General features: G+C 45.5%; 1 protein-coding gene across 2 annotated transcripts in view; it reads right to left on the reverse strand.

Annotated features, from left to right (window-relative positions):
* Window positions 1–3,357: 3,357 nt before the first annotated feature.
* OR6V1 (olfactory receptor family 6 subfamily V member 1) overlaps window positions 3,358–22,562 on the reverse strand; it is a 38,352-nt gene continuing 19,147 nt past the window's right edge. Inside the window, exons 1-2 of one of the 2 annotated variants that reach the window (XM_080986964.1) lie at window positions 7,967–8,269; window positions 3,358–4,367 (exon numbers count right to left, since the gene is read on the reverse strand). In XM_080986964.1, coding sequence (XP_080843090.1) covers window positions 3,398–4,342 — 945 coding nt within the window. In that variant the 5' untranslated portion in view covers window positions 4,343–4,367; window positions 7,967–8,269 and the 3' untranslated portion in view covers window positions 3,358–3,397. Of the gene's footprint in view, window positions 4,368–7,966; window positions 8,270–22,562 lie in introns of those variants that run through there. The other variant, XM_080986965.1, reaches the window with a different exon arrangement.

Here is a 22,562-nt window from a genome sequence, read left to right on the forward strand (position 1 = left end):
TAAACTGTGGGAGGCAGTGGAAGACAGGAGTGCCTGGCGTGCTCTGGTCCAGGGGGTCACGAAGAGTCGGACACGACTAAACGACTAAACAACAACAACAGCAGGTGGAGCGGCATAGGTGGGGCTGTACTTCTGACCTGACCTCCTTCCTAATGCCACATATCACTGCCAGTTACTGGATGGGGCAAGGCAGCAGGGAGCTTGCCATTGTGCTGGTGTGACAGTGGAGCCAATCTGCTGCTCCTGACTCAGTGCCAGCATCAAATTGAACTCCCACTGCCTTCTCCTCCCCACATCCTCAGCAACCTTCAGTGACATGCACAGACCCTCCAAGTGTACCTATTTTCCAGGATCAGTCCCAGATATACAGAAGCCATCTTGGTTTCTGATTTGATCCTGGAATGTCCCGCTTTTCCTTAGGACATCCTGATTTTTGTCAGAGAAGTGTTGGAGGGTGTGACCCCTGAGCCAAGGACATAACTAATAATATAACTTTTAGAAAACATCTGAAAGTGGCCCTGTATAGTTTCATTATGTTTTTATATCTGTTGGAAGCTGCCCAGAGTGGCAGGGTCTAGATATAATGATGAGGTTGATGGAATAGGACACCCCTGTTTTCATTGGACGCAGGTGGCACTGTGGGTTAAACCACAGAGCCTAGGGCTTGCCAATCAGAAGGTCGGCGGTTCGAATCCCCGCGACGGGGTGAGCTCCCGTTGCTCGGTCCCTGCTCCTGCCAACCTAGCAGTTCAAAAGCACGTCGAAGTGCGAGCAGATAAATAGGTACCACTCCGGCGGGAAGGTAAACGGCATTTCCGTGTGCTGTTCTGGTTCGCCAGAAGCAGTTTAGTCATGCTGGCCACATGATCCAGAAGCTGTACGCCGGCTCCCTTGGCCAATAAAGCGAGATGAGCACCGCAACCCCAGAGTCGTCCACGACTGGACCTAATGGTCAGGGGTCCCTTTACCTTATTTTCATTGGAGAAATGTTGGAGGGTATGTATGCCACAGTGGGAAGCCAGGTCAGCAATACAGCCCTGCCTGCACCGTCTGATACTGCCACACGTTATATATTTTAATCATCTGATTCATGTTGCTTGCCGAAATGTGCTTTTTACAGGACAGAGCAGTGAATTACTGGCTGATTGGCAGCCATAGCGCCACATGTCCATATTTCAGCCTAAAAATGGCTTCCTTCCTTCCCCCACCTCCCCAAGCTAGGCTAGTGTAGTTTATCATTTAGTTTGTTATTAATCTGCCCAACAGTGACTACTTTGGGCCTGGAGGCTGTGCTAGAATGATGACAACGAGCCCAGAATTCTCCAGCGGGTGTCGCCAGTATTTCAAAAGGTTGCCATTAGCTCAGATGTGCCTGGTGAAATTATTTTTAAAAGGGACCAACCGAGATCAATTAAGAAAATGTCATAAAGTCCTTCTGGGTCTCATTAAAAAGTTTGTCTATTAAAACAAAATGGTAATTGCAAATTAAGGGCTCGATTTGGATAAGTACCAAGTCTCTGTAGTCCTCACTGAATTGGCAACCACTAAGCTTCTCCACTTCCAGGATGGAAGGCTCCAGGGTCTTGTTTAGAGCAATTGAAGTTGAAGTCTACAAATGGTACATTAAACCACTAGTTCTTCCTCTTCTCCCAGTATGGCTATTGTCGGGGGAGCCTCAATCTAAACTTTGCTTTCAGGAAGTCGCTGTGGATACTGCACTGAAAGCATCAGCCCAGTGTATCCACTTCTGATCTATTATCTATTTTCAGGTGGGATTCAGTCAGGAATCGGCAAATTCAGGCTGTGCAGCTATAGCTGACTGGGGTCTTGCACAACAAACCTGCATCCTCCAAAGATCAGACTTTTTTTTTTTTTTAAATGATATTTATTGGAGTTTCACATGAAAAAAACATCTTAATAAAGAAAAAAAAAATTAAAAATAGAAAGAAAAAACACCATACAAAGTACGAAATACAAAATACAAAAAGATAAAAGAAAAAACAGTTAAAAACAATTCCATCTTTTCATCACAACTTTTACATTTACTTATTTCCCGGACCTCCTCATACCTCCCTCTTTTGTATTCCAGTTCAATTTTTTTGTCCAGCAATTCCTTTCCCTCCTTTTTAATCCCATCCTTAATCTTAATATAATATAACATTAAATTTTAATCTATTAAAAACCAATTTTCCATTTCTTTTGACTTTTTTAGTCCTAATCCTTAATCTTAATCTATATATAACTTTAAAGCCTGTACAGCTAGAAGCCACTTAATTTCAATCCAACATCACTCTAACATTCTTTAATTTTGCAATATTTCTGTAAATAGTCTTTGAATTTCTTCCAATCTTCTTCCACCGACTCTTCTCCCTGGTCACGGATTCTACCAGTCATTTCCGCCAATTCAAAGATCAGACTTTTTTGCAATAAGGAAAGTGATGGGAAGGTGCCCTAGAAAGTGTGAGATAACACTTGCTTTGACACAACATGGTCTAACCTTCCTGCAGGCAAACAGAAATCCCAAGGAGTTGTTTTCCACTGTGCTTCAATTTTAAAAATTCATTCTGACTGGCAAGAGTGGCTGGGGAAACCCAGCCAGATGGGTGGGGTATAAATAATAAAATTATAATTATTATAAGACCAGAAGCCTCCAAGTGCATTTTCACCAAGGGGCTCTCTGTTGGAAGCCCAGAAAAGACTACAAAGTCTATACTCATCCAGCCTTTATTGGTATGATTTAGATAATAAAAATCATAAAATATAAAAAAAGTCTATATAAAAGACAAAGCAGGATTTTTATGTGACGAAGTTGGTCTGTGTGCCGAAGATGGCATTCGGTACAACAGGCTAAAAATATTAAAAGAAGCAAATATCCATAGGCCAGTTGACTATCCCCAGAGGTGCGGAAAGATTCTGAAACCTGTCACTATCTCTGCTAACTGCTATAAGCCATGATAGCTACAATGAATTTCCATATACATCTGAACGCCGGGTGCTGTGGAGGACAATAAATAATGGTCAGCAATTTCATGCTCTCTTTCTGAGTGTCCAGAGAATCCTTACTGGTTACTGTTAAATACTTTGCTAGACCTTGTGTGGTGTAGTGGTTAAGAGTGGTAGATTCGTAATCTGGTGAACCGGGTTTGCGTCTCCGCTCCTCCACATGCAGCTGCTGGGTGACCTTGGGCCAGTCACACTTCTTTGAAGTCTCTCAGCCCCACTCACCTCACAGAGTGTTTGTTGTGGGGGAGGAAGGGAAAGGAGAATGTTAGCCGCTTTGAGACTCCTTAAAGGGAGTGAAAGGCGGGATATCAAATCCAAACTCTTCTTCTTCTTCTTCTTCTTCTTCTTCTTGGTCTGTACCAGAAATGCAGTCCTTTTTTATGATCCTCACCAATCACAGTTTTGTTCTCTGTAAACCTCTTAAATTCCCCAACCAGTCACTGAAGACCTCCTTGACTTTCTGATTCCTCAAGGTGAAGATGAAGGGACTTAGGAACGGGGTCACTACAGCCGTCAAGAGGGCTACCATTTTGTTCATATCTGTGGAGTGGCTCTTGCCAGGCCTCACGTAAATGAAGATAGCAGTGCCATAGCCGATGCCCACCACAACGAGATGTGAGGTGCAGGTGGAGAAGGTCTTCTGCCGACCGGTGTTAGAGGGGATCTTCAGAACAGTGGAGATGATAGCGACATAGGATGCTATTATGACAACAAAAGAGCTTAAGACAAACAGAATCGCAAGGAGGAAGTCCCCAAGCTCAATGAGGCGGGTGTCTGAGCAGGAGAGCTTGAGCAAGGGTGCATTATCGCAGAAGAAGTGGTCAATCTGATTAGAGCTGCAAAAGGATAGCAGGGACCTTAATATGGTTGGGGGAATCATGAAAAGAAAGGGAATCGCCCAGGATCCAAGGGCAAGCTGGATGCAAACTCTGCCGCTCAGGATGACAGAGTAATGCAGAGGATGGCAAATGGCCACGTAGCGGTCAATTGACATTACAGCCAGCAGAAGGAAGGTTGTGGATCCCAGCGAAAAATAGAAGTAAAATTGAGCCAGGCACCCTCCAAAGGATATAGCGCTTCTTTCCACCATTAGGCCTGCCAACATTCTGGGGACGACAGTGGATGTGACCAGAGTCTCTGCCACAGAGAAATTACACAGGAAGAAATACATAGGTGTGTGAAGACGAGGATCCAGACAGGCCATTGTAACAATAGCAGTGTTTCCACCTAACAAAACCAGGTAGAATGCCAGACATGGTGCAAACAGAACATTCTGCAACCCCCTTGCTGTTGAGAAGCCTATCAGGATGAATTCTGCAGTGTGTGTTTGGTTTCTCATCACCCTGTTTCTTCCACTCTTCTCTCTGAAGGACAAGCAAAATAAGCAGATTAGTCTTTGCTGGATAAAGGGGGGATGGTGGCATCTCCCCCCCCCTCCCCAGCTTTCTCCTTGTGTAGGCCATTGTCACGTTGCCTCATAATCATGCACAACATATTGAGAGAACGAAAAGGGCAGTGGGGAGAACAAGCACATTACCAACCCCCGAAAGAAGGGTAATCTGAAGATAAAACACTTGCGCAGACAGAGAACCAGAAAGGTTAAACCCATTCATAGGTAAGAAGACAATAACAAATCATTAGAGCAGGGGGTCACCATATGTTGCTGTACTATAATTCCTATTATCCCTGACTTTTTGCCATGACGGTCGGGGCAACATGGGCTACTCTCTGTCCTAGTGCTACCGAAGGAACAAAGAACTCACTGCGATCAAGACGGAGTTGAAGATTTTCATGATGTCTATCGTTTTTAATTTTGATGCCCCACTTGTATCCCAAAGGGGTCAGGAAAAGGGTACCCTGTTAAGTAATATTGTTTAATTTACTGAAATGGGAATGGCTATGTGTATTAATGATTGTTGCTAACATGGGGATTTTCCATGAGGCTGTATTGAAAGCCAGGGCAAGCACTTTTGAGTTCTTGCTAAGTCAATGATTAACTGATCGTTGTTTCTCTGGTAGCTAACATGTGAGTGGTGTAACCTTAGATCATGTGATAAAGGTATTGGGTTGCTTTTGAGTCGTTTCAAACTCAGTGAAGATGTAAAATAAGCTCCTCGGAAGGGAGAGCAAACCGCCTGGAGGCTGGAATGTAGGCTGTGAATAGGGAGACCTTTGCTTATAGGTCTGTTTGGATTATTTCATATTTTGTAAGATGATGAGCCTGGCTAGAAAGTGTGCCAGGGCTCACACTCGCCCGGCAGGCTTCTATCCCAGCTTCCCTTTTAGAATCAAGAACCACCAAATTAGATAGGAGCCACCCCCTCCCCACCAAAAGCACACTGTGATTTATTTGCCGGTGCATTTGTACCCTGCCAAAAAAGCTCTCAACGCAGCTTACAAAAACCAGTTCTTCAGTGGCCCCTGTCCTCAGGCTCACAATCTAAAAAGACATGACACACAAGAAAAGAATGAAAGGGAGGGAGGAGGGAAAAGCAAGCTCAGGCCCAAGTCTTTGAGTTACAGTTCTGGAAGGTACAGCCAGTGTCAGTGGTGGTCCTGGCTTTCTTGTCCTTGATAAAGAACAGTCCCTCCCTCCTCTCTTCTCCCCAAATCATATCTTCGAGCAGAACTGGTGACTAATCCATAACCATATTTTTTATTAGCTCAGGAGGGCTACACTCCTTTGTTACCCAACACTTTATTTTTAACCAATTATCTTTTAAACGCCTTTCCCCTGAACACTCCATAGCAGGTCCCCTCTTCATTCTCTCTGCTGCATCCCTCATATCATCTTCCCTCACCCCTTAGTACTTTCTTCCCTCTCTGCATCCCTTTTCACATTTTTGTTCCCAAATTCACAAGTCTTTCTCTACCTTCTCTTTCTATGTTCCACAGTTCTCTTTGCTCTCCATTTGAATGTAAGAAAAGGCTTTTTTAAATCAGATGTTTCATCTAGACCAGCCTGCTGTTTCCAACACTAGTCAGATGTCTTGGAGTAAGGAAGCTCACAAACGAAGGATAGACAAATCACCCTATTTCCACTTCATGACAGTTTTGAATGCTCTGTCCCATCCACTTTTTGCAGATAAAAAAGTAAAAAAACACACAAAACCTTCTAAATTGTATGTATTTTATACACATTTTGTATGTCTTCTTCTCCTTAAAGGCACCTTTGTGTAAGCTTTTCAATTAATTTCCCCTTAAATTATGTGCTTTGTGCATACTGCACAAAATATGCATATTTGGGTTGCATTTTTTGAACCGAAATCACATTGTGGTGTCACGTTGTTTTGAAAAACACAATCAGGTGTCCAGGATTTCAGAATGATGCTAATAAGGTAACACTGGAGATATATCACAGAACAACAACAAAAAAAAAAAATGCAGAATGATGTCCAGTATAAATCTGCCACTAACACACCATTGTTGTGTCAATGATATGCTGCAAAATACAGACACAAAAAAACCACTTGTCTGGAGAGACCCTCTGAAACTTGAATAGGATTTTTGTAAGCATCCTCATTCACTCCAATAAGCATAAAAAGGTAAAGGTAAAGGGACCCCTGACCATTAGGTCCAGTCGAGGACGACTCTGGGGTTGCGGCGCTCATCTCGCTTTATTGGCCGAGGGAGCCGGCGTACAGCTTCCGGGTTATGTGGCCAGCAGGACTAAGCTGCTTCTGGTGAACCAGAGCAGCGCACGGAAACGCCAGAGCAGTACCTATTTATCTACTTGCACTTTGACATGCTTTCGAACTGCTAGGTTGGCAGGAGCAGGGACCGAGCAACGGGAGCTCACTCCGTCGCGGGGATTCGAACCGCCGACCTTCTGATCGGCAAGTCCTAGGCTCTGTGGTTTAACCTACAGCGCCACCCGCGTCCCAACAAGCATATATGGTACTTATTTATTGAGAGGACGGGCTTGTTTTGGCCTGCAGAACATCTGTCCCCCCCCCAACCCATCCCAACCTCCCTTTTTTAAGTGAACCCATTTGCTTGAGAAATGTAAGGTGATTTTGCGCAAACTCCCCCACCCAGAAGCTAACAATGGCCATTACTAACTCCTGTGGGAGTGAGATCCATAGTATTAATAAGTATTTGTTGAGTGGGGCCTCTATGAGTGTCTGGTTGCTAAAAAAAATAATCCTGCCCTGAGTGCACCTTTGTCGCTTTGTATTTTTATGTTGCTCCTATTTACTATGCATGTTCTTGACAAGGCATATTCTTTTTTTATTGCCTGAGTAACTTGCATTACATTGAAAACTTTCAACAAATATGTAGAATTTTAAAGATTTGGGCTTCCTGGTTTTGCACAAGCTTGTTTTTTTTTAACCAATCTCATCTTTTAATTTAAGCTGCCCCCTTCTATTTTTTACCCAATTTAGCAAAACAGCTCAAGGAAATCACAGAAGTTTTAAGGGTGGGCACCAGTTGGAGAGGCTTCATGTAATGTATCCCCCCCCCCCCCCCGGTCATTTTATTATCCAAATGTGGTCCAGGGGCTTCTCTACATATTTTGAGTTACCTAGGGTTGCCATATTTCAAAAAGTAAAATTCCTGACACCAGCAACAGGACATGTCAGGAGTTTTCCTGATGTATAGTAAGCCTAGAGTTGCCAGACCTTATAATAAAAGTCTCTAAGTGCCACCCATTGAGAAATTCCATGCAGGACCCAAAAGAAATGTAACATTATTGGGTTGAATAATGTGATGTTTGGAAGCAATTTTCTTTTTTCTTTTGCCTTACAAGTGAAACTATGAGTAATGCATTTTAAACACGCCTTAATTAAAGTTCGATTGGGACAGTGTGAGCCAAGCAAAATTGGTTCAGGAGCCGGATCCAATCCACAAACTTCCTTTTGGTGTGATACCTCTTTGTTTCAGGGCAGGTAGTAAGACTGGAGGGCCCCAGAGCACCCAGTGCAATAATTCAATGGGAGAGTAATCTTAGGAAATTACTTACAGTGCTGTGAGTCTTCGGAACACAGGCTAGATATGAAAGCGAAAGATTATTCCATGAGTAGAGAAGTGAGGCAGGCAGTTTAGGGTTGGATTCACACAGAGAGAAAGCAATTTAAATGTCTGCTTGTTTTGATCTCCTCAACATCTATTTCTCTCTAAGATCTCTCTCCCCCCCCCCCCCCTGTTTTTAATGAGCACAGACATGCCTTCATTTCTCTGGTACAAGATCCAAAAAACCTCAGAAAAGCGTATTGATCTAGAAAGAGCACCTTAGTATTTTCCAGACAACTGCATTTGGAAGAGATTCTCTGTTCCTGATTTCTTCCACATTCAGAGTGCTGTATGTGAGCAAGTACTTTTATAATAAAAGTTTTACTTGCAGCCGGTCTTATGCTCCCGGGAGACTGAAAGAGTTTCAAGGTGGGGTGGAGGGAGGGAGGGAGGGAGCTGTGATCCACAGGGGTGCTGAGAGTAACGTCAGAATCTTGCTCTGCGCCGTCTTTTTTTGAGAAGACGCTCTGAAAATCCGGGGAGGAAAGACATCTCTCTCCAAGGCCTGTTCCCACCTTCACTTCTCAGCCACGTAGTCTCCTTCCACCTGCTGCAGAAAGAATAAATCATCTATGCTTATTGCAGAACGTGGAAGGAGCAAGGCAAGCCATTTGACAGTGTCTTAATTGTTCTGTGTGGTCCATGGGGCCAATGTGAGGAAAATGAGCACCTTATTCCTGGCCAACATGTGGTGACCGTCCTCCTCTTCCACTGGGTGTATTTTGTATCAGGGAAGGAAACAGCCATCCAAACTGTGCTTTTCCTTTCACGATTATGTGCCTTAAGTCTGAAAGTGTGTACAGTGGTACGTCGGGTTACAAACGCTTCAGGTTACAGACGCTTCAGGTTACAGACTCTGCTAACCCAGAAATAGTACCTAACTTTACCTCAGGATGAGAACAGAAATCGTGTGGCGGCAGCGGGAGGCCCCATTAGCTAAAGTGGTACCTCAGGTTAAGAACAGTTTCAGGTTAAGAACAGACCTCCAGAACAAATTAAGTTCTTAACCCGAGGTACCACTGTACTCATTAGTTAGCGGCTTGAAACATCAGGAGGTGGTTTCTCCCTGCTTTTTATTGTTGCCGTTCACCCCAGAAAGGGAGCAGGGATGTTCCTCACCTGACGCCCATGTTGTGATTTGTTTCCCTGCACTGAACTTAATGAATTCAATGAAGCTGTTATCTGCACATGCACAACAGCTGAATGTACATACCTTCTCTTAACAGTGTCATCTGCTTTCTAACTGGAGGGAAGCTGGTTGGAGGGAAAGTAGGTCAAGAAGGAGTATTTCTCAAGAAACTACAGAATACCTATGGATCGGGGCTAATGTCATGTGTAATGTCCACACATAATGAGTGTCCCCACACACCAGAAATTGCAGGCCCAGACATTATGCCCCCCAGTCCCCAACGCCCATAGAATTACAAGACCGCTGAGACTGGTTTGTATTGAAACAGGCCACAACTTTATTGAATACAGTTGAAAGAGGTTTGGCTTGGGCATGGGACAATCAAAGAATACTTCCGGCCCATTTGCTGGAAGCAATGCATAGGTCAATCCGGGCAGGGGCTCTTAGGACTTACATCCCAGAGGGACTGCCGTCTGGGGGGAGTGCCATTGGCTCTGGTCCCCAGCTGGGTATGAGGACAGGGCAACTCCCCCTGGATCCCTTTAACGGGATACCCCAGCGTTTGGAGGGGCAGGCGGTGTTAGAATTCCTGCTCCGTGATTGCAGTCATGGGACTTTTGTCTTTCCCATGACGGTATGTGTTTTGACTCCATAGAGTGGGAAGTGCCGGAGATAGGATGTTTGTGTTACTGTGTTCCGTGAAGTGGGACTATTGTCCTTTGTTCTTTTTCTCTTTGCTGTCTGATGCTAGAGAGGGAGCCATGTTGCAGTGCTCCGAGTGTGTTTATATGTAAATAAAGTAGATTAGCCAAAATGCTGAGTTCTGTCATGCATGATGCGCAAACTCTGCAGATCCCTAAGTGTGCCGGTGTCGGTTGGCATGGGTCGCTGTGATTTTTGGGCTGAAGAAAGCTTTTGAAGCTCCCGAACAAAATACCAGGAGGGAGAGAACATGCCAGTCGGGGATGTGTCTCTGCCAGGGTCCTACTCGATGTAGGCTGAACTCCTGACAGGCGGAGACTACAACCTCTGCTCCATCCAAGACAAGGATTGCCCCAATGCCCAACCCAGTTGTGACTATTGCTCTGAGGTAGCCAAAACCACCCGGTTGGAGCCAATATGCCTGGTGGACAAATTCCTACCCGGCCCCAGAATACAGCGACCACCGTAGCCACAGCAAGGTCATTGACCATCAGCTTGAACCAAGGGTTGGTGGGTGGGGAGCCCAACGAAAGAAAAACAGGTAGGGCCCCAGGTGTGGGCTGTTTAAATGGCCAGGGTATGGACCCGAGGGAAGCCTTCCTGCTCTGTTGGCTCCACCGCCTGGCCCAGCCCATGACCAAGCCTGCACCCCTATTTACCAATCCTGGGTGCAGGCTCGGATCCAGCTCCTGATAGGCATAAGCCCATGCCACCTATCTCGACAGGACACTGATGCTGCAATTCCCTTGTTGTTGTTGTTAAAAAGCAAGGGGCTATATTTTCCCTTGCTGTGGGCAGGCTTAAGGCTTCTCCAGACTGATGGGGATGGGGCTGAGGGTCCCTCCCCCCGCTACATGTCATTGATGCAATCAGTGTCAATAGTAATAATAATAATAATAATAATAATAATAATAATAATAATATCATCAGGGCCTTAGGGGAACCTCTGCTGTCCCGCAGTGCTGCCACACCAAGAGGGTGAGCGGCCTTAGAAGAAGGAAATTTTCGAAGCAAAGAATAGTATTTCTATACTGCCTTTAGTGCTGGTATCTCCCCCCCCCCCACATTAAGTGCTAATGTTCCGCTCTCCCACATACCTGCTAAAAGAAAAGTTTTTGGGAGGTCCACCCAACTTCCTTTTTGAAACAAGATACCACAGGACTGAAATCTTACAGCATCTTTTGCATTAAGGTCTAAATTATTCCATCAAACCCATGATTAGCAAGATATTAATATGCAAACTCAAACCGACAATTGGACAGATATGTGGAAGGCAGTTACTTTGACAGGTAAGTGTTAGTTATATGATTTGTGCACACAAAAACAGAAGGCTGTGTTGACAGATTGTGAACAAGTACTCTCATTTGGAAAGGCTGGACCTTTTTCGAGGAGAGAATGTGGACTTACATTTTAAACCCCTAATAAGTTTTCTACTTGAAGCAGCCAGGCTAATAATAGCTGGATTTTGGAAGAACCTTCAGGGAGCATCTCCAACCAATTGGTACAATAAAGTCTGGCGGACTGTGCTTATTGAACAGTTGACCAATAATTTGAAGTTGGCATGTTGGAAAGGAACACAGGGACTTATTTCCCATCTGCCTTTGAGATCTTTTGGTTAGTCTGAACATGGAATTTTTCTTTCTTTATGAGCCATCTGGAATGAGAACAAGCAGTGGTTATTGACTTGAATTTTTATGGCATGCTGCATCTTGGGAGGAGTTGTCCAGGTGGCCGAGGGAACATCCTTTGTAAATCTCAATCAATCAATCAATCAATCAATCAATCAAATCAATCAATGCTATTTTAAAAATCCATTCTCACATGAGAAAACAAAGGTGATGCCAGGAACTCTAAGCCCAATTTGCACGCACACAAAAAATGCAAAGTGTGTGTGTGGGGGAGCACTTCCTGGGAGGAATTCAACATTGGGCTAAGTTCCCCCTGCAAAAAAATAATAATCATTGGGCTAAGTTGAATGTTCTGTTAGAACCAGAATGAACACACATACCCGGTTCCTTCTTGCATGCTTCTAGGAGTTCTCCAGTGCCTAAGTCAACTGTGGGATGTGGCATGGGTGCACACAGTGGGGAGGGGTGGAGGGGAAAGCCCTGTTGCAGAAGCAGGCAACCTTGTGCAAGGCTTCCACTGACAGGACTATGTGAATCCTACCCTCACCTTTCCATGCTCGTAATTATATGGATGATCAGCAGTGAGGGTAAAAAGACAGTCACCTCAGAAGACGCAACTTCAACCCTCTTTAAGCAACCCATGAAATTTTATGGCAGTGGCAATAAAATCGCAAAATAGGAATATTTATACCTCCCTCCCTCTGGTGGCTATAACAAACATGATTATTCAGCCGACAATGTTTTCCAGTGTCAATATAGCCATTGAGAAGTCAGTGCCACCGACATTGTTCTTTGAGCTCAAGCCGCACAGGAAGGAGTTGAATAGGTGCAATACGTTCATTTTTACTGCTGAGATGGGACCTAACCATGTGAAATTAATGCCTTTCCACCATTTCTGAAGCCAGCCATCCCTGGGGCTTTCAGTCTTTTCAGTTTTTTTGATAACCTCCTGCATTTCCTCTTTTTCTCCTGGACCATTGAGAAACAACATGTGTTCATGAGTCTTACTGGTGCTGCATAAACAATAATTGTCCTGACTCCCAGTGGAGGATGAAGAATTCAAATTCAGAGTACAGTTTCTGCCCAAACCCTTTAATGCTCAGATCAGTATGGTTCATAGACAAAACAGGGTTCAAACGCACAACAGGTGCTGTGCATGGCTAACTAAGCTGAGATTTTGATCCAACAAGTGACACATTTCCTTACGTCCCATTATATGGGAATGGGGCAGGCAAGCTGACTATCATCATCTTTGGTGTGCAGTTAAAATGTTACCGCACTCCAAGGAAACACAAGTTTATACTTGAGAGTTGCATACATAGGATTATAGATATTTTTTTATTAATGTGGAGTCTTGGTATAGATAATAATAATAATAATAATAATAATAATAATACATAGGTCTATATTATTATTTAACTGGCAATGTTACAGGGATTATTTTCCTTTGGAGGAAAGAACGCTGGAAACCCGTGTCATCTTTGTGACATTTGCTTTATTTACAAATATGCAAGCAGAGCATAAGAGACTTCCTTATTGAGAATGCCTGCCGGAAGGAGAAAATGAGGTGCAAAGAGCCAGAAGACCATTATTGAGACTCACAAGTCCTCTAAAACAAAGAATTGGCAGAGAGCCAACACCATCTGCCCTGGCTCAGAAACAGAGCGGGTTGAGGAAACCGAGAAAACGGAGCAAATAGAACAAACAGTGAGTAACAACGTTGGGGGAACCTCATCCCCCCTTAAGGAGGATGTCAATGACCCGACCCCCCTCCTCCCAGAAAAAGCTAATCCGTCCAAGAGGGCAAGAGCAGGAGCAGGAGGGATTCCTCCCACTCCTAACGCTGACCCACCCATGCCTCTAGAACAAGATATCAGAGGAGCCTGCTTTCAACCAATTCGGGATACGCACCCCTACCAAGAGATTTGCATGTTGTCTGCAGAAACTATGGTTCTGGTTCTCCAAAGACTGGATGAAATCCTCACCAGAATAGTTAACATTGAGAAACAATTGGATACTAGTTCCTCCCCTTTAAATGCCCAAGGGCTTAAAAGGATGATAAGAAATGACTCTGTTAACAACTCACCAACTCAAACTATGGATGAAGTGAGGTCCTGTCAAGTCTTGCAAACGAACCAGATAATGCTTGAGATTCACCGATACACTCATAGGTGGATGAACCACAGACAAATTACTATGTCCTTGTCTCAGCTCCTGAATTACCATTACCGAAATGTAGATCTAGAAAATTTCCACTTTCTGCCTACCTTGAGAAACACCACGCGCCTATTTATGACCTTTAGGTCATCAACCCTCCCATCTCGACTCATGGAGATAAAGGATACCCTATGGTGGTTCCATTCTCTCTGCCCAGTGAGGGTATTTAAGGATGAAACTAGGAGGCAATTGGTCCCTTGCATAGAGTCAAAGCTAATGCGGATAAAGGAAACCAAGCTCAACACTAGAAATACTAATTGCCCGAAGGAAGAAAAGAACTCTGTAAGCCTAGAATTACAAGACCTGAAGAAGAGGCTAATGAGTATAAAGACTGAGATTTCTACCCAAAATATAAGGACAGTAGAGCCTAGAGCACAATATTTAAAGACGTCCAACAGCTCTTTATCCCATAGAAAGACATCAGTGCAACTCCCTGTTCCCTTTTCAAACGACACCAAATTAGATGAGGAATTTGGCGCCTCCGACATTTCTATGGCAACAACACCTAAAGAACTCTATGTTGCTGACAATCTGGAGATATCCAGCACCAAATCTACATCTGGACCTTTGCCTAATGTTCCAAAAACTTATCAGAATGATCAGCCTCCTCTACTGTACTCCTGGCGAGACAGGATGGACAGATCTTCCGAATTCGAATCTGGCTCTTTGTTGGCCAGTGATCCACATTTTATAACACATACCTCATTAATACTTCCACAGCCACAGATAGAACCATCAATCCTCCAATTAACCCAGGAGGGAGAGGGGGATTGACAGTTAATGAAACACCATGGGACTGTCCCCCCTGCTTGGGGTGCGGTTGGTTGGGTTTTATCTTCTAGGGATACTTACCCTATCAGACTTCCACCTCTTTCCCATACCATTTTGACCCAGGAGTACTGGCCCAAGGATGACTTGTTATTGAGGGGATGTTACCCATCTATTGGGGAGGCTAGTATGGGATCTGGGATTTCCACAATTGAAGGGCTAGGGAGGAATGGCGATGGGGCTAGATATCTCTATCGGCGAAGGGTTTCGAGATGCAGTGATCCTCGAACCCCTTCCAATCTACGCCCCATCCCAAGGGATGAGGGTAGGGAGAGCAAGGATTACACACCTTCGTCATTGGTGCTGTGCAATGCCAGGTCCATAAGCAACAAAACCGCCACCATGCGTGACTTTTTTGTCTCGCAGGGGATTGACCTGGCTTGCGTGACGGAGACCTGGGTACAGGAAGGCGAAGTAGTCTCCCTACATGATAACACCCCCAGGTTTCTCTGTCCTTCATCAATCGCGGACTGTGGGTCGGGGGGGAGGAGTAGCGTTGTTATTCCGGGAGGATTGCTCTTTCAGAGCTCTGCCATCACCGGCGATCGAATGTGTTGGTCTCGTGTGGGGAGAGCTTGGCTATCTGGCTGGTGTACCGACCACCCAGCACACCTGCAGCCACCCTGTCAGACCTGCTGGAGGTGGTGGCGGGCTGGGCCTTGGAGTTCCCAAACCTACTGGTTTTGGAAGACTTCAACGTCCATGCCGATGCCGCTCCCTCCTCACAGGCTCTGGACCGAGTGACTTCCATGGCAACACTAGGGCTCTCCCAGTTTGTTTTGGGCCCCATTCATCAAGCAGGCCACACACTGGATCTGATCTTTGGAACTGGCATAGATGTGATCATGCTCCCCGCTGTGGAAGTGCCATGGTCTGATCACTACGCTCTGAAAGCCAAGATTGACTTCCCGCTCCTCCCCGGCTCGGGTGGCGAACCTATTTGGGCTCGTCCGCGAAAACTGATGGATCCTGATAGATTCCAACAAGCCTTGCGGAACCCTGCTCCTCCTGGTGACTCATTAGATGACCTTGTTGAGGACTGGAATAACCGGCTCTTGGCAGCCATTGATGAGATCGCGCCTAAGCACCCTTTGCGACCCCGTCGAAACTGGGCCCCTTGGTTTACTGAGGAGCTCCGGAAAATGAAGCGGGATCTCAGATGGCTAGAGCAAGTATGGCGACGGACTCGTGACGGAGCCTCAAGAACATCTTATAGGACGCTTATGAAAGCCTATGAGATGGCTATGAAAGCTGCTAAGAAATCTTACTTTGCAGCTTCCATTGCATCCGCTAGCTCTCGCCCGGCACAACTTTTTAGAATAATTAGGTCAATAACGTCCTTAGGAGGACAACCAAATTTAAGCACAAATTTGACCCACAGCTGTGAGGCATTCGCGAGCTTTTTTGCGGAGAAAGTCCTGTTGCTCCGCCGTGACCTCCCTGCCAATTTAGATACAGTGACTGAACTTGAGGCCCCTCGACTGACTTCAGGTCCAGTGTTAGACCATTTCGATCGGATACTCCCTACTGATGTGGATAGATTCCTCCAAGTTGGTAGGCCCACCACCTGCCTCCTTGATCTGTGCCCGTCTTGGTTGATTAGGGAGTGTCCAGATGTTGCGCGGACCCCCCGGTTGAAATTATCAATTTGTCCCTTGACACGGGGACATTCCCAGGGGAACTGAAGGAAGCAGTGGTGTGTCCACTCTTAAAGAAAACTTCATTAGATCCCTTAGACCTATCCAGTTACCGCCCAGTTTCAAATCTTCCATACCTGGGTAAGGTAATTGAGAGAGCGGTTGCCGAACAGCTTGGTAGGTTTCTGGAGGAAACATCGGCATTAGATCCATTTCAGTCCGGTTTCCGTCCTGGTTTTGGGACGGAGACGGCTCTGGTCGCCCTAACAGATGATCTCCGTAGACAACTGGATCGAGGTGGGTCAGGACTGCTGATCCTTTTAGATTTGTCAGCAGCCTTTGACATGGTCGATCATGATCTTCTGGACCACCGCCTCGCGGACGTGGGGATACAGGGCATAGCCCGTAACTGGTTGTGCTCTTTTATCTCTGGTCGGGGACAGAGGGTGGCACTAGGGAGGGAAATGTCGTCACGCCACTCCTTGGTGTGTTGAGTGCCACAGGGCGCAATTCTCTCCCCGATGCTTTTTAACATCTTTATGCATCCCCTTGCCCAAATTATCCGGAGCTTTGGGCTGGGCTGTCACCAATATGCTGATGACACTCAGCTCTATCTGCTGATGGATGGCCACACCGACTCGGCCCCGAACACACTGACCAGATGCTTGGAAGCTGTAGCTGGATGGTTTCGTGGGAGCCGATTGAAACTAAATCCTTCAAAGTCAGAGGTCCTATGGCTAGGTCAGGATGGCATGGGGATGAGGGACCAACTCCCTTCTCTTGCGGGGGCCCAATTAGTGCCATTGCCTTCCGTTAAGAGTTTGGGTGTAATCCCTGACGCCTCCCTTTCCATGGAGGTGCAAGTTACAGCAACAGCCAAGGCGACATTTTTCCACCTTCGCCGCATCAAGCAGTTGGTCCCTTACCTTTCCCGCCCCGACCTGGCCACAGTGATCCATGCGACGGTCATCTCCAGGCTTGACAACTGTAATTCGCTCTACGCGGGGCTGCCCTTGAAGCTGTCCCAGAAACTCCAGCAGGTACAGAATGCTGCAGCGAGGCTCCTCACGGGGTCTCTGCCATGGGAGCATATTCACCCAGTGCTTTTCAAGCTGCACTGGCTCCCGGTGGAGTACAGGGTCAGATTTAAGGTGCTGCTTTTGAGCTTTAAAGCCCTTCATGGCCTAGGACCCTCGTACCTATGGGACCGCCTCTCCCGGTATGCCCCACGGAGAGCCTCAAGGTCCATAAATAACAACACCCTAGTGATCCCAGGCCCAAAGAAGTTACATTGGCTTCAACCAGAGCCAGGGCCTTTTCAACTCTGGCTCCGGCCTGGTGGAACGCTCTGCCTCATGAGACCAGGGCCCTGCAGGATCTGATTTCTTTCCGCAGGGCCTGTAAGACAGAGTTGTTCCACCTGGCCTTTGGCTTGGAGCCAATTTGATTCCCTCCCTCCCCCTCTTTCTTTTTTCTTTTCCTTCTCCTCCTGCAATGAGGCTACATTTTAATATTTTAATGTTCCATTATTTTAATGTTGTATTTTATTTTTGTTTTTAAGTTGTAATCATTCATCTTGTTTTTATTATTGCTTGTAAGCCGCTCTGAGCCCGGCCTTGGCTGGGGAGGGCGGTGTATAAATAAAAAAATATTATTATTATTATTAATAGATGATTTGTGTATGCGTGGACACATCATGGGTATCAAGAAAATACTCTCCCCCCACCTCCACAGAATCCTGAAACATATATCAGGAAATTGAACAAGATTAATCTGAGCGTTTAAAAAAAAAAAAGTGATCAATGCCGTAGTTCATCACAACAAGCTGAATAATATTTGAGATGTTGCAGCTATTGCTGAAGCCAGTTGTTGGCTCACAAATACATATGAGGAATTATTAGAAATTGGACAAGCTGACAGTAATTAGGGAATGCTCTCTTGAAGCCTCCATGGAGCTAATTAAAAAGTTTGTGTTTGGAAAACACAACTTGTAGACATGAGCCTGATTTAGATGGATGCTGAGTTTCTCTAGCTTGTATTAAATTTGAAGGGCACCAGCTCATTTCTTCCACTTCCAGGATGAAACCCTGAGGACTCCAGGGCCTTGTTTATAGCTATTGATGTAGAAAGCCTTGATGTGATACGTTTCACCATTAGCTTCTTAAGCAGCTCCCAGTGCAGGGCTTGCCAAGGGAGCCTCTGACCTCTGAGAAAACACTGTGTTTTGCACCCTGAAGATATCATCTCGACGCAAAGCAGCATTCAGCAAGGGGTGCAGAAGGTATAAGATTCCTCAGAAAGTGACAGAAGATGGGGGGGAAACACATCATCCACTCCCCGCCCCCCACAAAGAGTGGATTGATATATTGAAGTCTGTGTGTTTTCTTACGTCCCATCTTGAAAGAGTATAGAAGAAATGGAATAAAACAAAAAACAGGGCAGATTGCAGGGACACTTGCGGATTGCTTAAGAGGTTGGTGCAAAGGGACATCAGCAAAGAGAAGAAGGCTGTGAAGATGACTTACTAGTGATGGGATGTTGTTGTTGTTTAGTCGTGTACGCCTCTTCGTGACCCCATGGACCAGAGCATGCCAGGCACTCCTGTCTTCCACTGCCTCCCGCAGTTTGGTCAAACTCATGTTCATAGCTTCGAGAACACTGTCCAACCATCTCATCCTCTGTCGTCCCCTTCTCCTTGTGCCTGCCATCTTTCCCAACATCAGGGTCTTTTCCAGGGAGTCTTCTCTTCTCATGAGGTAGCCAAAGTATTGGAGCCTCAGGATGTAGACCATGTCATTCATGTACTGGAAATATTATAGATTGCTTTTCTTCATGAGGTTACCCAATGTGCTGAATCCTACTTCATTGCTAGGAACCAGGCACTGCACTAACCCTGAAGGAGATCAGCAGGATAATTATAAAGGTGGAAAGCAAAGGACATGACACACAGCTCTCTTCTGCAACAGAAGGGCATGGTCAGGGCGCTCAGGAGGAAGAGCTAAGCAGCACCACTGCCTCCTAGCACATGCTGCCTGAGGCAGTCAGCTCACCCTGCTTAATGGTAGGACCAGTCCTGGGTAAACTACAATACCCAGAATTCTTTGAGAGAAAGAACGTGCCTTAAAGGTTTAGCGTACTCTGGGTGACACCCAGGTGGTTGTGTCTTCACAAGCAAAACTGGCCCTATCTTTTCGGCAGCCCTGACTACGTTTGTAGACGCAGCTCTTGAGGGGAAAGGCAGGGAAGATTTCTGTTTGAATCCAAGGCTGCAGCTGTGGGAGGAACAAGACCCTCTTGGGGTGTTAATGCTGCGAACCCCTTCACCATAGGCTTAGGTTGTATATATGTGTGTAGATAAACCATGTATCATAAAGGCACCACAGTCTCTGCTGTGCCCCATTTCTGAAAGAAAACATGACTCCTGGGTGAACGCCTGGAACCTCTGGAATCTCGCACCGCTCAAAAATTGGAGTGGAGTGCAACAATATTCTAGACTCGGGGTTATTGTGTGGTTCAAGTGTATCTACAATTTATTTATACGCAAGCTTGGAATTAGGGCCCCCCCCCCTTTGCTGGGAGGAAGTCTTGGAAAAGCTCACATGCTTGTCCCCCAATCTAGCAAGCCCAGTATGTGGAACTAGGCTTTGACGTACGCATCCCTGTCTTGAACCAGTTCCCCCATGCAGAAAAAGCTGCTTTGTGCAGGGAATGATAACTAGCAGCCAAGAGTGCACAGAAATAGCTCCTTATCAAGTTGGGTCTGCAAGGGCACCCAGTGAAATAGATAGCTGTAGCTGTTAGTGCGGATCCCTTATCTGGGGACTCCAGTTCCATTTGCCATTTCCAGTTTCCTTTCCAATGAGTGGCAGTGTTGGCTTTGATTTCAGTGGCAAGATCCCTGCACACAGCATAGCTCAGTCTGCATATCTGAAACCAGCTGCCTTTTGGCCCCTCCCATTCAATTCATGGTGGTCATTGTAAGTTTAAGTATCTGATTAAGAACTGGTGTCTAATCTGCTTGTTTTTCCTCTACCCTTTCCGTTCCATTTTCCTTTTGCGTCTGTCACTCAGATTCTAAGTGTACTTCTGTGGTGTTCGTACGGATCCCCTGGTCATCTCACAGACTATTGACCCGTACACCACTAATCCGCTGCCACCAACCAGGTCCTCCCCGGTAAATCACTTAGTCTCAGTCAGATTCTTAAGTTAACAATGAAGATTGTAGTTTATTGCAAACACAAATAAACTTTAAATGCATTCAAAACGCTGTTATCCTTTACCCTCTTAGTTTGACAGTGGTACCTTGGGTTACATACGCTTCAGGTTACATACGCTTCAGGTTACAGACTCTGCTAACCCAGAAATAGTACCTCGAGTTAAGAACTTTGCTTCAGGATGAGAACAGAAATTGTGCGGCGGCGGCGGTGCAGCAGCAGTGGGAGGCCCCATTAGCTAAAGTGGTGCTTCAGGTTAAGAACTGTTTCAGGTTAAGAACGGACCTCCGGAACGAATTAAGTACGTAACCAGAGATACCACCGTATTTTATTCTGTCTCTAACTCTTCTACCTCCGCTCACACAAGAACCAACTGCACTGTCTCTCTATTTCCATCAGTCTGCCAACTGCTTTCCCAACTGCCTTTTCCCAACTAACCAACTAAACCTCGGGCTAAGCCCTTTTATAAACAGGTAGGCTCCGCATCTGGCTTTTCTATTGGTCTACCAATTAACTCTTTCTCTCCCCCTGTACAGACATTTTCAAAAGAACGGGCAAACGCCACAACTTCTTTTTAAACTCACAATCCCTCATCATAGCCCTGATACAGAGATAGTTTTTTTTAGCCTGGAAAAGAGGAGATTGAGAGGAGATAGGATAGTCACCTTCAAATATCTGAAGGGCTGTCATATGGAGCAAGCTTGTTTTCTTATGCTCTGGAGGGCAGGACACGAACCAATGGCTTCAAGTTACAAGACAGGAGATTCCAACTAAACATCAGGAAGAACTTTCTGACAGTAAGAGCTGTTTGACAGCAGAACAGACTCCCATGAGAGGTGGGGGCCTCTCCTTCCTTGGAGGTTTCAAAGCAAAGGTTGGATGGCTATAGATGACCCTTGGAGTCCCTTCCAACCCTATTATTCTTTTTCTTTCTGCTGCAACCCACTATTTTTTTTTTAATTAAATGTTAAAAAAATAACAGAGTTGTGGTCAGACGGATGCCAAGAAACAACAACATCAACAATAACAATAACAGAGATTGGTGGTCTTCCCAGCAGGGGTGAGTTTTTGAAAGCTGCAAGGAAGAAAGAGAATAAATTTGTTCATAAGTGAATGAACATGCCTGCCCAGGTCACAACCACTGCTAGCCAATACCTCACCTGGCTCAGTATACCAATCACTGCATGTGACCCTCATGGGCAAGAAGAAGGGAAGAAGAGTTTGGATTTGATATCCCGCTTTATCACTACCCTAAGGAGTCTCAAAGCAGCTAACATTCTCCTTTCCCTTCCTCCCCCACAGCAAACACTCTGTGAGGTGAGTGGGGCTGAGAGACTTCAGAGAAGTGTGACTAGCACAAGGTCACCCAGCAGCTGCATGTGGAGGAGCGGAGATGCGAACCCGGTTCACCAGATTACGAGTCTACCGCTCTTAACCACTACACCACACTGGCTCAAAGGTTGCCCATCTCCTGTTAGGCGAGACTAGCCTGACAACTTCTCCTCATGCTTCTCTTCGCAGCACTCAGACTGACCAAAGACAAAATGAGCATTTTGTTCCAGTGACTTGTGCTATAGCTACTGCAACTCCAGCCTCCTTGATGGCTCTTCATGCCATGAAATTCTGCTCAATATTTATCCAGAGCAGATTCCAACGTATAGTTAGCAGAGTAAAAACTTAAACACGTTGCAGGATTCCCCAAAAATAGACCAGAGGCAATTACTATGTCATCCAGCAGAGCTTTACTGCTACTGAAGGCAAATGGGCATAATGGTCACAAATCCAATACATTCAGGATTTGCACTGTCCATAAGAAATCCAGTTGCAGCAGACTTAACTTAAATTTACAATAACTTATAATACGTCTAAACCTTAACACTAAGCATGCTATGTACAGAACACCACACCAGAAGGAAAAGAGAGAGAAAGGGAAACCCAGGCTCCTTCTGGCCTCACTATTATAGTCAGAAGACATAAGAGAACCAGTTTAAGCCAGCTGTGCTCAGCTTCTCTGAAGGAATAACCCAAACATCATGGACCTTCTGCTTGTTTCTTTCACACAGAGAAGCTTCCGGAACCCTTTTGAATTAATTAGAATAGGAAACATCAGATCAATACTTTCTGCACTAAGAAATGCAAACTGACACTTCACGTCCTTGAAATCTACTGTGATTATGAATGTATCTTCAGT

The sequence above is a fragment of the Podarcis pityusensis genome (genome assembly GCF_964106645.2).
Source record: "Podarcis pityusensis genome assembly, chromosome: 17".
NCBI classification, from domain to species: Eukaryota; Metazoa; Chordata; class Lepidosauria; order Squamata; family Lacertidae; genus Podarcis; species Podarcis pityusensis.